At 37.7% G+C, this 20841-nt stretch overlaps 1 protein-coding gene across 4 annotated transcripts in view; it reads left to right on the forward strand.

Annotated features, from left to right (window-relative positions):
- The window catches only part of NID1 (nidogen 1), a 54103-nt gene that overhangs the window by 17307 nt on the left and 15955 nt on the right, over positions 1-20841 (forward strand). For all 4 annotated transcript variants that reach the window (XM_027684876.1, XM_027684898.1, XM_027684889.1 and 1 more), the window contains 11 exons: positions 954-1253; positions 2404-2633; positions 3258-3685; positions 4688-4837; positions 6387-6638; positions 7751-7951; positions 9748-9993; positions 10838-10981; positions 12064-12192; positions 14999-15142; positions 15866-15988. In XM_027684876.1, the coding sequence (XP_027540677.1) occupies positions 954-1253; positions 2404-2633; positions 3258-3685; positions 4688-4837; positions 6387-6638; positions 7751-7951; positions 9748-9993; positions 10838-10981; positions 12064-12192; positions 14999-15142; positions 15866-15988 (2347 nt within the window). The remainder of the gene's footprint in view (positions 1-953; positions 1254-2403; positions 2634-3257; positions 3686-4687; positions 4838-6386; positions 6639-7750; positions 7952-9747; positions 9994-10837; positions 10982-12063; positions 12193-14998; positions 15143-15865; positions 15989-20841) is intronic.

The raw sequence follows: 20841 nt of genomic DNA on the forward strand, positions 1-20841 counted from the left end.
ATCTGGGACACAAAGCTGTGTTTGAGCAGTTTGTGCACCATCCCAAGGCCTGACATCTGTAGTCCTGCTTGCTGCTTGCGTGTGTGAGAGCCAGCGGAGTGGAGTTTGGCTATCGCACTTGGACATGCCCTAGCACCTACTGTATGTATGTGTTTATTTCAGTCTTAGTCAGAGGTGGTTGGCTCTGAGTCATTGTCTCACTGACCAGTTAAACCTCACTGAGCCACTATGTATGCAGTTTCAAACTGAGAGTTTCACTTATATATGTTGACAATTTTTTTTCTTCTTTCAAATAATAGACCCAGTTTTCCACTGGACTCTGTCAGCACTCAGCTGTAAGAGAATTTATAGGGCCTGTCTCCTAGGAGAAGTTCTGTCTCCTAGCCTCCATAGCCTCTGGTACAAGAGCTGTGCTCACATGAGCAGCAGCTTGTTGTTGTCAGCCTTGCACAGTAGTAAAGTTCCTAGGAGGATGTTTGTAGTGAAGTGAAAATTAAAGCAGTCCTTGTGAGGCAAAGAAAAATCTGTACATCTTCCCAAAAGAATTTCACCCAAACTATTACAATATTTAAGCATGGAGCAGTTTTTTGGATTGGTGTCTGTGTGGATTAGTTCTTTGCTCAGAAGTTTTATCAGCTTCTGAAGCAATGGTGGGGAGGTATATCTTTTTTAGAAGAGGCAATAAATGTCTGAAATTTAAATAGGTAAAATCTTTTGCTAGGGAAAAAAGGCTGGTCTATCCATGAAGTATACCTCTGGTTTTAGGCAACTTAAATACCAGGACTCCTGACATGGGATACAAAACAAGAACTTGAAAAACCCAGTTACTTTTCAAATACAAACCTGATTTTTGACTCAATTTCTTTTCAAAATGCAATGAAAATAGTGTGATCTATGTGTAAGAGACAGCCATATGAACAATATCTGTGTTACAATTTTCATCTTTTTATTAGGTTACCACTAACGGGATTATTGCAGTGAATGAACCTTCAGGTGAAGAAAAATATCTTGGTCAATTCCCAGTGAGTTTTGGGGCTATTGCTCCTTTTATGGCTGACCTGGACACAACAGATGGACATGGAAATGTGTATTACAGGGAAGATTCGTCATCAGATGTCTTGCAACTTGCATCAGACTATATCAAAAGAGGTTTTCCTGAGACTGCTTTTGATCCCAGGAGTGTTGTTATTGTTACCTGGAAGCTTGTGGGTCCTTACCAGGCACCAGGAGAAGATCATGCTTTGGAAGAAAAGGTGAGTGTTAATCAGAACTTTAAGTCATGTTGGACACATTTTCAGCTAAAGTGTAACACTGTAACTATTTGTTTTGAAGGCTTGAATTCCTTTGTGTTTAAATGAATCCTCCAGAGTTAAGAATGTATTTTATTGTTGAAAAGGCTGTAGTAAAATAGGAGTTACCAGAATTTTTACTTGATTTTTCTTTTACAATATTTTATTAATTAAAAAGAAAATGTTTGATACATAGCTGATTTCTTTGTGTTCCCTGACAACTCTTACTTTGAATGCTAAGTGTGAGATCGTAATAACTGAAATAGTAGAATGACCTGCCCTCCCTCCTTGCGATATAATCCTGTTGGCTTGCATTTTTCAACAGACTCAAGTCATTTTGATGTCAGACTATCTAAAATCAGATAAGTATACGGACTAGTAGGAACTGAAGACCATTTTGAATGGATGATGTTGCATTCACAAAAATCTCATGTTTTGTAGCTAGTATTGAATGAAGAAGCAGTTAGAGGGTTTTTTTTTTTTATTATTACTCACCAACCATTTTCCCCTTTTTAAACCATTTAAGTACTATCCTGCATGAATATGTATATTTGTACACCATAATTATTCCAGCTGATAGGCTTGCTCACAATGTATCGACTTGAGAACATTACCACAACTTACAAAATCTTTTTATGTCAATGATAACTTCTTTTGCTTAACTTGACACAAGCACTGTGTTCATAAGAACAATTTTACACTCTGGTAGCAACAAATAGCTGATGTCTGAGGTGCTGTCTTAGTGGTTCCTACAGTAAGCAGGAATGTTCGTATAGGTAAAGGCTTGAAGCAACATGAAACTTAAACTTTACTTTAAATATTCTGTAGAACTTAAAATTGTTATGTTTTGGACAGCCTCTATGACTATTTCCTAAAGATTTAACTTAACTTTAATAATGTTTTTTTTTTCATGTTTATGAATGCTAAAGCTGAAACTGCCTTAGCAAAATACAAACTTGTGTAATGTTGACTTTTCCTAGGAAGTACTTGATAGATTATGTATGATGGAAATTCTGATGTTGATTTTGTGTTTAAAAAAAGGAAAAGTATTATTCTGTTGTCTCTCTTGACTATTTTTACATGAGTAAATGGGTGTTAATGTTTTTTTTCACAGAGAAACACATTCCAGGCTGTTTTAGCCTCTTCTGACTCCAGTTCCTATGCTATTTTCCTTTATCCAGAAGATAGTTTGCAGTTCTATAGCACATACTCCAAGAATGGCAATGAAAATATTCCTGCTATGGTCGGCTTTAGTCAAGCCTCTACAAACTACTACTTTTGGGAAAAGCCAGGATCCTACAATGTCATTGCTAATGATGAAGACAGCATTAGAAACCTGTACAAGTATGCTTTTTTCCTTGTTTAAACTCAAGAGTTCCATGGTTTTCTTAACTGTAGCATGAATCACTGAGAACTAAGAACACGCCATTAGCCATTGCACGAGAAATCACAAAGTCTGCCACTGATGAACATCTACCTACTTGAGGAATATGAGTGCTTTGGTATAATTTTTCAAAGGTCCACAGTTCCACTGTCACTGGTAGGAACTGCTGTGTACTCAGTTGTCTAGAAATCGTACCACTTAGACTTCAATTCTTTATGGCCTATCCTAGGCAGCCCCTTTTTTGAAAGAAAGAGTGAACAAGAAGGAAAGGGAATGAATTAGAAAGTTCTAGTAAGTGATAGCAAGATCTTTGTGGCCCAAATATCTCCTCCTGTTCCCAATGCTTTGGAGACAAGAAAGCCAGAAATTCTCAGAGCTCTGGGTATGGAGAATAAAATGCTATCTGAACTGTCAGGAGTGTTTTACAGCTGAATAAACTGTACCTGTAGATAATTATGTAGATAAGATAATTAAACAGTTTTGTCCTGACACTCCTCAGTGAAGGATAACATCTTGTGTAGGCTAGAAATACCACACAACTTGTGCTTGATTGTTTTGATTTGGCATATGCTTCTCTTTGACAGAAGCAGCAATGCTGGGAAGCAGGGTGTCTGGGTGTTTGAGATTGGTAGCTCATCTGAGAGCATTGTGCCTGCCAAGATCAGCAATGTTTTGGAGAGCCTAGAGCCTGATGAAGAAGACCAGGAGATGACTTCTAAACCATTCATGTCAGACTACGGCTCCACTGAAATAACACAGCAGTATATCACAAGTAGTATGGACAGCACCGAAGAGGATCAGCACCATGTTACGTACAGTGTTCCTCACTTAGCTGCAGAAGACTTTTTGACTCCATACCAAGATGTAACAGGAACACCTTCAACTGAGTCTTTTTACAGTCCTCAAGATTTCCCAACAGCAAAAGCTCCACCTCGCCAGTTTCAGGTCCAGCGGTTCCCCCCACAGCAACCTCAAGTCATAGATGTGGAAGAATTTGATGAAACTGGAATAGGTAAGGTCTCTTTGTACAGCTTAGCTCCTTGTAAGATGGATAGGCTGCAAAAAACCCCCCCCAAAACAAAACAAAAACAAACAAAAACCCCACAAAACCAAACAAACAACCCCCCCCAAACCAACCAACAAACAAAAAAACCCAAAAGCAAACAAACAAAAAAACTAACAACAAAAAACCCAGAGGTGTGTGAAAATTGAATTACTAAAGAAATTATCTGTTTCCTTTTCACTATCTTCATATCTGAAAATCTGGACGCATTTCATAAGTTTGTTATTCATCAAGGTAGTCAACTTGGATGTCGTCTGATTCAGATTTTGCCAGTCTAGTAAACTAGTTCCCTAATCAAGCTCACAGATCTTTCTTAGATGTGCTACTGAATACAGGTGACTTAATAAAGGTTGGGAATAGAAACTGCTATAAAATTTGTTGTCTAGGGCTTCATGGCCTCCAGTCTTCCACAGGTGGAAGTAGCAATTCTAAGTTCTGATAAAGTGTTTATAGAAATTTCAGAGTAGTGTGACTGACTGGCCAGATGTTTCTTGACGCAGATGTGAGAATTGCTATGTTCATGAAATAATAGGGTAAACAAATTAGGATTACAGGGTTTATCAGTTGCTGCACCCTCCTGGGTACTGTACTGATGTGTTTTGTTCTAAGGTTGGAAAGTCTCCTTTTTGCTTTGGTTTGGAAACAACAACAGGTTAAAATTATGGTGTTTAGTTTTGACAAGAAGTTTAAACCACTGAAGTCAATAGAATTAAACTGTTTCCTAATTAAAAAATTAAACAGCTAAAGTCCTGATGTTTTCTGCAAAATAATAGACTGTTACTTGCATATTGCAAGGTTAGCCAAAATTAATTGCAATAATTCTCTTTCCTTAGAGAGAAAATGAAAAAGCTAATCAAGTGAGTCCAGAGAGACTTTTAAACTTGACCAGGGAGATATGAATACTACAGTAATTACATGAAGTGTAAAAATATCTGGTCTTATTTTCTGCAGTGTTTCGCTACCACACAGATGTCCAACAGACCTGTGCTAACAACCGTCACCAGTGCTCTGTTCATGCTATTTGCAAAGATTATCCCAATGGATTTTGTTGCAGTTGTATTGCTGGTTACAAAGGAAATGGCAGACAATGCGTAGCAGAAGGTAACTCTTTGAAAACTAGGACCATAAGAGCAATTACACAAGACATACTGGAATGATGTGACCTGTTTTAAATACTAAAAAATCTTTGAAAGACTTATCACTGAGATATATTGAATGGTATTCTAAGCAGTGAGCTATACTTTCTAAGATGCTGTGCTTTTTTGAATGAAGCAAATTATTTTAAGTGGTCAATTATATGCTTTACGCATTTTAACATGACTTTCTAGAAAAAATAAACTCTTCCATAACTGACATAATTGGAAAGATAGTGTAACATTAGGTGATATTTGATAGAATTAGTCATGAAGTTCCACTGTGTTATAATCTGATATGGTCCTCACTCTAGAAATGGACAGTTCAAAGGGATGAACAAGTTAACTTTGATCATCAAACTAAAGAGCATGGCTCCTCTTTGTCTGACTCTTAAGCTGCTTTACTAAAGGGCTGATCTGCAAGATTTTTTTAAATACCCATTTAAACTTTGTTCCCATGTAAAATCCATAAAGGAATTTCTTATGTATACACTTGTAATCCTCACAGTGATTTGACTCAGAGTATAGATGCATTTCAACTACTCAAATAGCTGACTGCAGACTTTGTGTTTTATAGGCCAGGAAAGCAAAACCTAGTACTTGGCTTTCAGTTCATAAAATTGTATTTTCTGTAGAAAGAAAAGGATCTGATGATAATGGAATTTGAACTTCCATGTAGGAAATAGCAATTCAGAATAGCTATAACACTGACAGTCTTCAGAAAGGTCAATAGTTTAGAATCAAAAAACGTAATAGGTTAGAATAAGATGTCAATTACTCTAACACCTAGCAGTGTTAGCCTTTTAATAATGGCCAGTCTTCGCGAACGAAGATTTGGGGAAAGGTCTTTTACCTTTCCAGCCTGCGCAATGGATTTTTTAGGTGAGACACAGCCTGCGCTGAACTGAGCCCACCCTTTAATCCTAAGGTTCATCTGCCGGGGCCAAGCAAGCTTGGACAATGGCAGTGAGGTCCTCAGGACGTAGGTTTGTTTAGAGTGACCTTCTCTTAGATGGATGGCCTCACAGGGCTAACGAGCTACCATCTGCCCGGGGAACTGGCTGGATTCGAACCTGCGTTGCAGAGGTGAGAGTCCTGCATGCTAACCACTAGGCCACCAGGGGTCCCCTAGCCTTTTAATAGGGAATGAACAAATTTACATTCAGTGTGTATTGATATCAAGTGTGGTCTTCAGAAGAAGTTTATGTGCCACTTACTGTCAGGTATACCGTAACAGCACTACAGAGTTATCCTTGAAGACGAAACTGTTAATGAGGATAAAAGGCATCTCTTTAGGCAATTTTGGCTATTTAGTCATCTGTATGATAACAACAAACATGTATATACATACATAAGTCAGTGAACACATGGCAATTTCTTGTCTTAATTCTGTGAGTATTTGTTTGTTCTTTATTTCAACACTAATACCTTTGAACATAGTGAGTGCTCTGAACATGTTTCTTGGAGAGTATGAGAGAATCGTCGTTTTGTTCTGATGCGTTGTATTGATTTGCCAGGTTCTCCTCAGAGAGTCAATGGGAAGGTCAAAGGAAGAATCTTTGTAGGAAATAACCCTGTTCCAATTACATTTGAGAACACTGATCTCCACTCCTATGTTGTGATGAACCAAGGGCGTGCCTACACTGCTATCAGCACAATCCCAGAGACCTTGGGGTATTCTTTGCTACCTCTTGCCTCTATTGGAGGTATCATAGGATGGATGTTTGCAGTGGAACAGCAAGGATATAAAAATGGATTCAGCATTACTGGTAACTTCTAAATTAATACTGTGTTCAAAACTGTGCTATGCTTTCTTCTGTCTTGGTAGAAAAGACGTGTATTTAGAACAATATATGGTGAAAACACATCTATACTGAGCTGCAAATTGATCCTTTGTAATCAAACTTCTCACCATTTTTGTGCTTACAATATATAAATATTGGACTTTTTAATTTTCTGTCAGTGTACAAGCACACAAGTGTGTTAGAAAGAAGATTGGCTTGGCTAGTTCCTGTGCAAGAAAGAGATTGTTTAAAGCATCTGCTTTTTTTTGTTGTTGTTGTTACTATAGTGTACAGAGCTACTGAAAAAAAGCTGGATCTATATCTTCAAGAAGTCTAGCATGTTAATTTCCTGATTGCATCAATGGAGCAAAAGAGAAACAAAAATCTGACCTCACGAGGGTCTGAAATTCTTAACAGAAGCGATTGCTGCATGACATGCAAACGACTCACTGAACTTGTTTGAGGGAAACCCCTCTTCACAATTAAAGCTTTTCATAAGAGTTTGAGGCCAAAGCTGTGCAGTTGTGCACATGAATTCAAGCTGTAGATTCAATCTGTTCTAGGAGAACATGTGTTTCTTTTTAAAATTTTATCCTTTACAGCCCTATAATATGAATTTACATGAACATAACTTTTTGTTTTGGGGTTTTCTCGAATTTGGCATTTTGGAAGTTTGTTCTGGAATTTACAATGTACGTTTCACTTGGTTTTGATTTGGAAACAGATGTACTAGACTTTTAATTTTTTTTTTAAACTTACTGTATTCCCAATAGAAATTTTCTCTAAACTGCCCTTTTAAATGGTAGGATAAGGCCTACTGTTATTACCTTGGTCAGAATTTTTTTTTTTTAATTAAAAAAACCCCTGCTTCCTCAGGCTTATTCGCAATTTATCATGTTCAGTGCTTAAGATATTGTTCAAGGATATTATCAGTATACCTCTGACAGTTATTTCATTAGAAACACAATATATTAGAAATTGTGCCATATCAAAGCTTGCAGAAAACAGTAATTTGTATTTATCTACTAAAAGCAATATTTTAAACAGAAGGATTCAGAAACACCTATTATGTGGTTTAACTAATACTCTTTCTTTAGGTGGCGAGTTTACACGGCAAACAGAAGTAACCTTTCTTGGCAACAATGAGAAGCTGGTTGTAAAGCAGAAATTCAGTGGTATTGATGAGCATGGTCACCTTACCATCAGCACAGAAATGGAGGGCAGAATACCTGAGATCACATCTGGTGCATCAGTCCATATAGAACCATACACTGAACTCTATCATACTTCTAGTTCTGGTAAGGTTCCCTAAGAATGAAATGATAAGAAAGTGCACATTTCTTAAAGCAGAGACTAAGACAATCCAAAAAAACTATTTTATTCCCTTTTTAGCAAGTGTATTTAGGACCCTTCAATTTATAGAAAGTTGTTTTTTGTGTCTTAGGAACAGGTCCCAAAAGAGCATGGATTTTGAGTGGGACAATGCAAATATTTCAAATCTTTTTATTGAAAAAAATATTTTAAATTTCCCTAAACTGATGTTTGCAAAACACTGTCAATTTCCCTTTTTGTTGGCCTTGTTTTTGCACTGTTGATGGCAGCATATAAGTTACAAAGTTTTTTTGTAGGTCCACAGCTCTTTAGTAGGAGCTGTACTGGTGTATATTTTTTTGTGGTAATGTCATTAAGTGAGCTTTGATGTCTGATGAGACTGTGTAAACCAATTACTTACCAGTATGTGTCATATAAACTGCATTGCAACAACTTTTGCAAGCGTTTATCAGTATTATTTGAGCTGACTTTTAACAACTGACTAGAAAACTAGGAACCTCTTAATTCCCTTATCAGTTTCTCTCTCCTCTCTCTCAGTTCCTTTATCACAGACTCTAGATTTCCTGAGAGCCATTCTTCATTCACTATTTACAGGGCAACCTCCTTTCTTTTGCTTTCCTCTTCCTGGAAAAAATTATTGTTGTTTCAATACAGAAAAAAAGAAAGTGAGGTTGGAGTGTTGCTGCTGGTCAACCAGCCCACCTGTTGAAGAGAAGTAAAGAGGTGCACCCCCAGGCACATGAATACTGGAGAGACTGCACTTCATTCCAGGAGTGCACTTTTGGTTGGTAGAGATAGCGATGGTGCAACTACACCATTTTCAGCTGCCTTATATTCACTAGTGTCTGGCTTTGGTAGCCAGCGATGAACCCCTCTTGTGCTTTGCCTGTTTTACTGACTGAGAGGAGGAGAAAGTGGAAGCAGTAGGAAGTGTCTGCCTTGTGCTAAGCAGCTTCAGAGTTTGGGAGAAGTTGTTTGCGCAGCATGTGCTCTATAGAACACTTGGAAGAAATGCTGTTCCCATGGAGGTAAAATCAGAGGCTGGAGGGAGGCATCCTTCAGGCTGGATTTGGTCTACTAGTACTCAAACAGCTGCTATTCTGCTGTCTTATGATGTATCTAACAGTCTGTTACTTAGCAGAAATCCATCTTTTGCCAGTTGTTGGAAATGGATTGGTATAGGTGTGTTCTGATGTCCAAACAAAGAACAGTGGTGTTCTGACAACCTTCCTGTTGGTGGGAGGATCCACGAGCCCTTCTTTGAAGAGCTTTGGTCACAATTTTTGACAACATAGAAAACTGTTGTGAAGAATGTAAGAGCTCGCGGACAGGCAGCTTCTTCAGGACTTTTAAAATCCAGGGCTAATAGCCTACAATGAACTAAAAGTGGGTGTAGTTTAGTGCTAGTGAGATGGCTCTTGTCCTTAGCTTGTAGATCCATTATAAATTCACTGAAAGTGACCTCTGAGTTTGCTGAGTTGAATTTTCCTTTCATTACTTGGAAACCACAAAATAAAGTAAAATTTTTAAAATACATCAAAATAAATCAAATTACTGTATTTATCGATGCTGTGATACCTGAGAGGAGAGTAAGTGTACTCAAGTGCCTATTCCTTTTCATGGAAATATATCCGTTTTCATAGCTTCTTGCCTTTGAAATTTCTATTTACAGTGCACAGACTGCATCCCAATTCTACAGGTAACATTTGGCAGAGTACTTTTGATCTCTGTTCTGATCAGTGTGTTTGCTGTCATGTTGTAGTGATCACTTCATCATCCACGAGAGAGTACACAGTGACAGAGCCAGAAAGGGATGGAGTTGCTTCCACGTACACAGGTGCCTATCAGTGGCGGCAGACCATCTCATTTGATGAATGCATTCATGATGACTCTCACCGTTCTGCTTCTGCTACTCAGCAGCTCTCAGTGGACAGTGTGTTTGTCCTGTATAACAGAGACGAGCAGATTCTGCGATACGCTATGAGTAATTCCATTGGCCCGATCAGTGGTATGTATGAATTGAAATTTATTCTCTATTGTGAGTAATTAAGAACAAACAGGCATCCATATTTTTCTAACCTGCCTTAGCTGGGTATTAATGAGTTAAATTAATTTATTGCATTAGTCAGTGGAAGTCCAGATCCATCAATTAGGAAGAGAAATAAGACTGTTGAAAGTTTGTATTTTTACTTGAGAAAGCGTATTCAAGTGATTATCTTGTCTTGAAATTCAGTGGGGTTTGTGTCTAATTCCTTGAAATACTCTCAAGATACCACCTTGAATCTATTGCCACTCAGATAACTGGAGTATATTGTTTATCTTTACCTAATTTTGTAGTTCCTCTATTACTGAATTTTTTATATTGTCAGAGAAAAGGGCAAAAGAGGGGACTAAGATTCACCATGGGTGAGTTTCTATAACTTATCATGAAACATGACATTTTATCTTTGAATTGTAGGCAGGCTATGGAGTGTATTTTTTTTTTTGGATAAGCTGTCCAAGTTTGCACTAAAATTGGGGAAAAAAGCAAACAATTTGAAAATGCACACCAGATGAGTATAAGAAAAAGCTGTGCTCACTTTTGTTTGATACAAAAGAAAGTTCTGCTAATTAAAATGAATAAACCAAGCTGTTATGAATCATGTTTTTAGTCTACTGTCAGTTACTGGGAGATGAATTACTTTTGTCAGTCTTGCCTTTAGAGAGGTTTTTGTGGCTTTTCTTTCTTTCTGGTGCAAAAAGTATTTTCTTTCCTTGTTTTATGCATACTATAAGCAGACTCCTTCTGGGCCTTAACAGAATGCTATTACTTGGATAGAGTCATCAAGGCTAAATGTGATCTGTCTTGTCAGATGGTTCTGCTGATATTAACCGGAATCCTTGCTACACTGGTACTCATAACTGTGACACCAACGCTGTGTGTCGTCCGGGAACTGGAAATCGTTTCTTCTGTGAATGTTCAGTTGGCTTCCGTGGAGATGGAAACATTTGTTATGGTATCAAAAAACTTTAATTTGTTGCAAATTGAAAGCTAAAGTGGAATTTATTTTCCTTGGGGTGCACTGACCCTCAGGACTAGCCATTCCAGCAAAATGAACTGTCCCGAGAAGCTGGTTTTGAGAAGGATAGGTTAGAGGGTTGCTGGGCTAGCTGATGTATCTCAATAATCAAAGTAGGCAAGTTTGACTGTCTTGAGGGGTATGTTTTGCTAGCTTGCAAAGCATCTTTCTTACCCAGTCTGTCTTTTTATAAAATATGTGGTAACTTAGCTGTGAGAAATTTACTGTAATGCAAGTTCTGGTTAAAATGAATCAACTAGGTTAAAAGTTCTCGAGGGACATGAAAAATGGCATATGCATGAGTGGGCAGAGCACAGATACGTGCAATTCATTGAAATAATCTTTTTCTTGATCTGCTTTGAAAATCCGTTCTGTTTAAGATTATATTTCCCAACTCTGTCCAACTCTGTATTCATAATGTATTTGGGTTTTGCTTTGTAATCAAACCACAGCACAAATACTTGTTTTCAAGAGGTGAACATGTGTGTTAATGAAGTATTTATCATCCCTATTAGCTAACCAAGTTTTGGGGTTTTTGATTAAAAAAAAAACCACCAAAGCACAACTCTTCCCTCATCCAACCTTTAACTCAACTTGCAAATGAAAACAACAGCACCACATTGTCCCTTCTAGTCCTCTGGTGCTGTGAGTTGAGCAACAACAGATTAGAGATGTATATGGATAATGAAAGGGAAGTCTTTCATAAAGTTCATGCTCCCCCAGCAGTCAGCACTGCTGCTGATCACCTTCTAGGCTGCATGTTTTTCCTCAGTGGCTCCTCTTTTCTCCACAACTTCTGTACCTTCCCCTTATTACTTGATTATAGAGCCTCTTCTGGTTTGTTTTTTCCTTTTTGGTGCCAATTAGCTGAGGACACAGTTATCTCTTAAGACGTATGGTCTAGACAAGAGGTAGCTGAAATATATGACTGCTATTAATCAACAGTTCCAAGTTTCTGTTTTTCTGGCATCCATATTAAATGCATCTTTGTCATAACCAAAATCCTTGTAATATCCTAGATATTGATGAGTGTTCAGAGCAACCAGGTCTATGTGGCACCAATGCAGACTGCAATAACCAACCGGGAACCTACCGTTGTGAATGTGTTGAAGGATACCAGTTTGCAGCAGATGGGCGGACTTGTGTTGGTGAGTTTCATATTTCTTGAAAGCGCTGCCCACCGGCTCTTGGGCTGTGATTCATCTCACAGGGACAGAAACAGTGCTTCGTGATCTGCCCTTACTTCTAACGTGAGCTGAATTTAGTGCTGCAGCTACTGATTAGTGGCTTTTTCTGCATTTTCTAAGGGCTGTGCTTTGACTTCTTGGAGTTTTGTGTTTTGTTTCTTTCTTATGTCTAATCCAGAGTTCAGTTTAACAGATTACACTTTAGTTACAGATTCATCCCTTCGGTAAGATGGTGCACAGGTCTAAATCAGTGCGTCTTGGCTGTTGCAGGCTTATTCCAAAGCGATAGTTAATTGTGCTGAAAAGAAATTGTAACCACGGATCACTTCACTGTTAAAATCCTTGAGATTTGGAGAAAATGTAGCTCATTTTAATGAACATTAAGACTTCAAATTCAGTGGCTGCTGTTGAATTATTTTTATATAATTTTAAAACTTTGTCTGAAGGAAGCCAGAGTCAATCTGTATTTGCTAGACTAAGGTTGTCCTAACAAGAGATACCTTTTTCCTGTTTGCCCCGTTTTTCACTCAAGTTCTAAAAATTCCTTTTGGAAAAAGGAATCTACAAATGACTGATAGAAGAGGGATAATGACAGATAAAATAGTTAATGACTTTACTTCTAGAGATGCAACTGTCAGAATAGGATGGAGATTGGATTTTTTTTTTTGGTTTTGTTTTGTTAGAATATTTGTCTTTGCAACCTGACAGTAGTTCTGTACTGACAAACCCTATATGCAGTCTTCTGGTATAGCTGGACTGGTTCCTGTTTCTTTTGGAAATGAGTGATAACAGCTGAGAATTGTTTGCTTCTGTTGTGACTTCTTTGTGGTAAAAACTTAGTTACCCTTTGATCAGTTCATGCATCCATATATTTCCTCGTTGTAGCCAAGATTGTTCTTCAGCCAAGACTGAGGAACCTTCATCTTATAGCAGACAGTTGCATGACTTTCCTGAAGTTTGTGGCTTTGTATGCTGTGTATTACACTCCATCACAAGCTAAATTTCTCTGCTTCAGTAAGGATTACAATTAGTCTACTCCCTTAAGTCTTCCTCTGTTATAGAACAGTCAGAAAAAGCAGCTTCTTCTACCAGGCCACTGGAAGGGATAGGGTGAGATGTGGAAGAGCAGCTTTATGTTCTTTCCATTATGTCCACCACTGCACTTCTGTGATTTAGACCCAGAAGGAAACATTCTTCCTTCTAGTCATGATGTCACCAAATTTTCTCTATCACTTTCCCATGAAGTTGATGTCCCACTTTTAGCAAGCACTAAGTAATTCCTTGCCCGGCTTGAAGGATTTTGGTTTGATCTCTTCCTTCAACCTAAACCAAGCCACATTTGTAAGACTGAAGAGAGGGAAGAAAAACTCTAGTTTCCTAACAGATTAAAAATAAAAGTCTTGGTAATCTTGTTCTCCTTTTCACAGTGGAAGGTTTTATAACCCCCAGACAACTTGAACCCCAGAAGGGGCAACAGCAACCCTCTCTGCTTTTGCAGGTTGCTCTGGGATACCAGCCTTGACTCAGCTTTTTTGGAACTGGCCTTTTTTTTTCATACCAGCTGCGTGACTCACTGGATAGCTTTAGAACAGAGTTGTAAATAAATCCTGTTCTCCTACTTGTAGGACGAGAAATAGGAGGACTCGAGGACTCCCTCTGAGCTCCAACTTCTGTGCATTTATAATGCAGTTCTTAATAGATTATTTTATAATTTCCTTTTGTCATCCAAAACTCACTTCATCAAACAGAAAGATATTAATGATTCTAACAACATTGTCACTTCTTCCAGAGAAATGGAAAAAATGACTGTTTTTCAGATCTCGCTCTGATGGCAGATTTTTGTTATTTCCCTGCTGATACTGTGGTAGTTTCCATCTGTGTACTGTGATGAAAGGAGCGTTGTGTAGTCTTGTCTGGGTGCCCTGTCAACTTCTCATAAGAATTGTGTAAAGAGAGCCTCAGTGGATTCTCTATGACAGCAGCTGGAAGTCTATTCCTAGATATACACGTTGGATGCTTTATTTCTGGGACCAAAATTTTTGTAGTATTTTGCCTCTTCTTATTTTAAGTACCGTGGTTTCCTTTGTTTCCTTTCCTTTTCACTGATGTAACAGGTAAGCACAGGCAGAGCTCCAGTGACTTCCTGAAGTAATTTGTGTTTAAAGCAGTGCAATGCCTTCAGAGTACTGCTGTCAACATGATAAAGTTATGAAAAGCAGGTCTGGTCCCAGCTTACACTGTTGGTCAAAAATCTCTCCAGTAGTTGACAAATTTGTTTATCTCCTATTGAGTGAGTCACAGCTCCCATCTACTGCCAAGTGACGGCAGCCCTGGGTCAGTGGTAGGTTAGTGTAGCAGGTCATCTAATAATTCCCAGTGCAGTAAACTGGCCACTAAGCTAACATGTGAAGTAGCTCTGTGAGATGCCTTACATTTCTTCATTCAGGACTCCTTTTCATAAACATAGCTGTCATGGATTCTAGGTTCTGTCACTGTGATAGCCTCTCTGCCCTGTTCTGTGCTAGCAAACATCTGTGAGGTGCTGAGGACAGTCAGTTCCTTGTAAAACGCTAATAAGATTTAACACCAGTGAAAGGGGAGATCTTGGCAGAAAAAAAAAAATCCCAACCCCCAGACCAAAAAAACCCCTGTTTCCTTTCTCTTCTGTAAGCTTTCACAGCTGTTCTCTTATATGAACTTTTGAGCCTTAGACTTTATGAATGAAAATTGAAATTTTCATCTCCTCTCTTATACATTTAACCTGCAGCTGTTGACTATGTGGTAAACCACTGCCAGACAGGCACACACAATTGTGACATTCCTCAGCGTGCTCAGTGTGTGTACACTGGAGGATCCGCCTACATCTGCACATGTCTCCCGGGCTTCTTGGGAGATGGGCGTGCCTGTGAGGGTGAGTAGCACCATTTGTTGTGGGGCTTTTACACTCTTATTGCACAACTTGGACGGTCATTGAAATGTCATATAGTTACTTGTGATTTAAAGTAGGAAATTTCATAGTATAAGTCCCTCAGCTGGGCATTTGTATTGAGCATATGTCTTTTCCTTCCTTCAGTTTTGAATTCACTCTTCAATATTTGGGCTATAGAAGGCCCAAGATGAGGTAACTGCAGAAGCTGCAGTACTTGTGGTTGCAGACCTTCATCTGCTGGATGTGTTTGCACTGTATTGGTTTATATTATTACAGTGGTGAAACATAATGCTTAGACACTGTAAAAAACTTACATTCTGTTTCATGTCAGTCAGAGTGCAGTGAGGGAGAAGATTTATCTAACTACATGTTGGAAATATTGCTGTTCAAATCCTACTTCTCTTGCTGTGTTAAGTAATTTCCTTGAGAAGTATAGACATGTATTTCTAAAATACTGTGTGTGTTAATAATGCTAGTTACCCTTTGGAATAGCAGAATGTAGAGATACAGAATCTAAAATACATGCATGCTTTTCTTTCTCCTTTGTCTTTCTGTATTAGACGTACTTCCAAAGAACTATCTGTAAGTCTAATCAGATATCCTAAAATAGGAGCCTGAAAATATGTCAGTTTTGTGCATTTTTTCGTCACTCTGATTTGTCCATCAGGAGGAACAGTTACCTGAGATTTTTCTTTTCTTTTACAGATGTAGATGAATGTCAACAGGGCCACTGTCATCCAGATGCTTTTTGCTATAACACTCCTGGTTCCTTCAGCTGCCAGTGTAAGGCAGGTTATCGTGGGGATGGTTTCCGATGTGTGTTAGGAGGTAAAATTATATAGTTCTTGAAAATTGAACCAGAAATATAATTTGGGATTTGAAGGATATATGTTAATTTGATTCCTTTCTGAAACAACATGTGTATTGTCAAATTGGTGTCTTTATTCTTTCTTAAGTCTTTCAAGTTTAGAATTTCACCAGGCTTGTGTCAAAACCTGTATCTTGACTGCTATCACTTTTCCATGATATCCTGCTCAATGTCCTGTTTTATATTTTGTTTGTTCTATCCTCAGCAGTTTTCAGCCCCAGCTGATACTATCTTTTGAAGTTGCCTTCTGTAAAGGTTTGACCATGGGGGTGATTTGATTTGCATACTCAGTCACTTACCATAAAAGATCTGGAATTGTTGCCAATGCGAATGAGTACAATTACAGGAGAAAAGTGAAAAATGAGACCAAAGTCATGAGACTGTCTGCAGTGGTATCTAGATGCCTACATGCCACAGAAAGACTATGTTTTCTAGCTGGCACTTACTTATTTCTATATTTACTCAGCTTGTTCTCTGTTCAACAGAAAGTTCTTTACCATCCCACACTTCTGTTCCTCCATTGTGCTTTGGGCCTTGAAGTATAAAACTCCTCATCTTGAAGGTATGCTTAAAAAGAAAGAAAATAAGGAACACTGAAGCACAAAGGAGGATTGTTATGGTTACTTTAGTTCAACAGCATGGCAAACCTCTGGGACAGCACTCAGGTTTTGCAGAAAGGTGAATACTTTCATCCAGAAAATAAAGCTTAACTTCTGTTTGTTCAAATCCAATTCTCTTTCCTCTAACATTCTTGCTGTTGGGCAAAAATCCCTTCATCTCTGAACAGAATGAAACTCAAAATGTGCAGTCAAGAGTAAGAAGAAAGTCATAGGCCCCCACAGGGAAAGAGAGCAAGAAGCAGTATGACTGGGAAGGAAGGCTCTCTTCATAATTTACCTTCTGTCTTGTGGTCTTAATGATGTCCAAAGTATTTGTTGATTCAAAATTGAGGAGGGTTTGTTTGTGCATTTGTTTTAATAGTGGATGTGCTTGTTTGAAAGTGCTTGTCTGTATAGCACAATATTACTACCTGAAAACTAATGTATTTTCTTTTGCCACTATATTCCCTAATTCTGAATTTCTGACTTTTTTTTTTTTTTTTGCATAATTGGATACTTGTGTTTTAAAATTAAAAGGCAAAGGGTTGTTTAAAAGAGAGTATTAAAAAATTCACAAGGTTGTTTCTGGTTTTAGATCATATTTAGATAACACTTCATCATGTTATGTGAAATCACCCAGTGCATGTAGATTTTTCTATCATAGGTAAATTGGAGGTTTTGCAGTGTTTAATTCTGAGGTCTAGCTTTTGCCACTTAGTTAAAAATAATATTAAAAGATTTACAAACTTTTCATGCATGATCACCCATGAGTATTTTCATTTTAATGCCAGATTAATGAAGAACCTAGTGTTGCTGACCTGTGTCAAAATATTTAGCTAACCAACTGGCTGATAGAAACAGAATTATTTCTCCTAGGGGAGAAATTTGATGTGAATAACTTGAAGCAAATTAAACCTTAAAGCTTCCAGTTCTTCAGGCAGAATTGCAGAGGAAAAATATTGCTTTCATGTCTGCCACATACCCTTTGTACCTGAAACAGGTGGTTTGGAAGACTGATACTTGAAGTCAACTAATTAACTTTTTTACCAGAACACAGTCAATGTCTTCTGAGTATATGTGATAATTTACTTGAGTTTTTCTGGGGGATTGGGGTTTTTTTGTGGGTTTTTTTGTTGGTTTTTGTTTGTTTGTTTGGGTTTTTTTGTTGTTGTTGTTAAGAACAATACCTTATCTCATGCTTTGGTTAGTGTCTATAAAACTGCTAAGCACAGTGTACTATTTTGTAGTAACTTTGTTATTTTTTGCTGCTTATCCTGTACACTTCTTTGCTTTCTGTACTCAACACAATTGTATTTTGAGTGGTGATCTTTCCATGTCACAATTTTAATAGTAGTAACAAAATATTTTTGAGAGTTCTGTATCTACTGTTTTAGTGGGTGAAGATCTGCCAGGTTTTGTTAGTCTCACTGTTTTGCTTTTTTTATATATAGTTTTGTACTATCAGTAGAAGACAAGCTTTCAGAAACACTTGTATCAATTGTGTCTCTGCTCATTAAATGCTCTGGGCAGAAAAAAAATCTGTATAGATAAGTCTCACGTTTGCTGAATCATCACTGAAATAGGGAGTATCTGTATTGCTCTGCTAGTCTGCAGCACTAGCAGTGTTTACAGCTTAGCTTACTGCTCCCTTCTTAGAGTTAACAGAACTACAGCTGCCCTGGGGGTGTCATCTGTTGCTAAAGCTTTAGTGCCTTTAACATGGGTATATCCATCAGTTAATCATTGCCAGGAGATAGAAACAAACTATACTTTCTGAAGCCTACCAAAAGTAGCTTAGTTTACTTTAGCACCCGGTTTGTAAATTAAGTTGCATCAGAATGGAGACTGCAAATGAGGCTGTATTGTTTGTATTCAGCTGGAATTAAAGACCGTTTTTACCCGCTAAGGTTTTGATCTAATTAGCCTCTGTGAAGTAACTGAAGTCTTTCCTGGTTGTTAATAGCATGGAAAGTTTCATTCATTCGAATACACAGCTCTTTTTTGCTGTACCCTGTTCCAACCCATGTTGCAATTACTTGCTTGTTTGGTGTCTTTATTATTGCATGAAACCTATTGTTAAAACTTAACAGTGCCGAACGGCAACTCTTGAAACAAGTAGAACTAGAAACTAACAAGAAAAATGAGTCACACAAGAGAACATCTGTAGGAGTGAACCAGCAGGTTAGTGAAAGAGTTAATGATGCTGGAATGTCCCGCTGCTCCCAGCTATTAAGAAAGTCTGTACTTCATTATTTCCTCACGCTTCATTTTTCCATTTCAAAAAAAACCAGATGTCTGAGTGTTTCTACCTCTGCAGACCACAGACACTGTTTACTAAACAGAAACAAGTCTAGATTCTTGGAACTAGGAACTGTTAAGAACCATTCTCTGGTCCTGTATATGCAACTAGTTTCACGCGAGAAACGTGCTTACCAGAGCAAAACTATAAGTGAAGAATTACAAAGGAAAATAAAGAAACAAAGGGAAGTGCGTTATTTTCATGTGGGTATTTTCATAATTTTTTTTTTACTCCAACATTTGAAAACATCAGTTAAAAATGTACTTTCATTTCATTTATTCAAGTTCCATTATATATTTCAGTGACTTTCATATTCCAGTTTGCCATTGGTAGTTTACGAATCAACTGGGAAAAAAATGTTTAAAACCTTGAATACAAATTTATTTTTCTGAGGAAGGATATACATTTAGCACAATTTCAGCTGCACCATTCTGCGTATCTACTCTGACTTGTGTGTGCTGTGGTCCATGGGACACAAATTCTTTATCACACTTTTGATCTCTGTTCTGCTCTACAGTTTCTACCTTAGGAGCTTTTTTCTGTACAGTCATGCAATTTTTCACAGTTGTCTTGAACTGTGATTGCCAAAGCTGGACCTGGTATTCCTTGAATCATCTCCCCAGCCTCATATTCTTTTCTATACCTGTGTGCTGTTCCCTCTGTATATGTTGAATTCTTATTTATACCCTCTCACAGTCTCTACAGCACTGAGCTGTGACCTGCTGATAGCTTTTTCTGATTGTAGTTTCCAAGATAACTCTATTTAAAGATATTTCAAGAAATGTATTTCAAGAAGTGTAACTTTACATTCACGTCTTGTCCTTCTCATGTTTTTTGACCTGTTTCTCTTCCGCAAATGATGCAACCTACGGTTGCATATTTTCCTCTGGAATTCAAACAAAAGAATTAAATTTCTTAATAGGAAATTTAAAACCAAGACTAAGGTAAGATGACAATTTACTAAAGATACCAGTACTTCATGACATTTGACTACTTACTCTGATTATTTTTTCAATTTTTTATCATTTACCAAATTAAGGTAGCCCACAGCATGGTGCTTCATTTCAAAAATGATACTGTCCTGTGGGCCTGTGTAGAATACCATCGGGAAACACAAAGCTTTTAGATCAGTGCATTACCTTCATCAGTCAAGCATCAACTGCACCAAAACCCGGTGGCAACTGGGTTTTACTTATTTTATAGCAAATGCTGATTGGTAATGTTTAAACACATATACGGAAAAGATATTGGAACTTGGTCCTGCTGTTAATAAAAAGGCTGATGCCACCCCTGCTTTATTGTGTCACCAAGGATTACCAAGGTCTTGCTCTAACTGGTTGTTTCATCTCTGTCAGAATGAACTAACTTTAGTATATATAATTTTTCTCATCATTGACATGATCATTTGGCTCGGCTTTCAAATGTGGGTTTCATGAGAATCTAAAGAACCTCTAAAAATCGAGCCTAGTAACTCCTGGATATAGAGCCTTGAAATAGGCATGACTTGTTTTGCATTTGCTACAATCAGGTGCAGTAGTAGATGTAACAGCACTGTTACACCAGGTAGGTGTTATTTGTTCTTAGCTCTACCTGTTATATTTAATGGAAATTTTCTTCCTGCCAATCTAGAGATCTCTCTTCTTAATTGTTCTGTATCTTTGAAGATTCTTGACTGGATGAAATATTACAGTATTTATATTAAAGGCAGGATCATTAAGAAACCACATTTAGGGTGCTGTAGTGAAGGAAATTTACTGATTATTAGGTTTGTGTCTAGAAGCTGGCTTACAAAGTAGCCCTTGTATTATGTAAATATGTGCCATTTCTTGTTATGTGTTTTGTCTAACTTATGCTGTTGTGTCATCAAGGCAGGAAATGTGCTTTGTTTGCTGTGTCAGGCTCATCTTTCAAACTT

Source organism: Neopelma chrysocephalum, unplaced genomic scaffold, assembly GCF_003984885.1.
Source record: "Neopelma chrysocephalum unplaced genomic scaffold, ASM398488v2 Primary Assembly neopelma1_23, whole genome shotgun sequence".
Taxonomy (NCBI): Eukaryota; Metazoa; Chordata; class Aves; order Passeriformes; family Pipridae; genus Neopelma; species Neopelma chrysocephalum.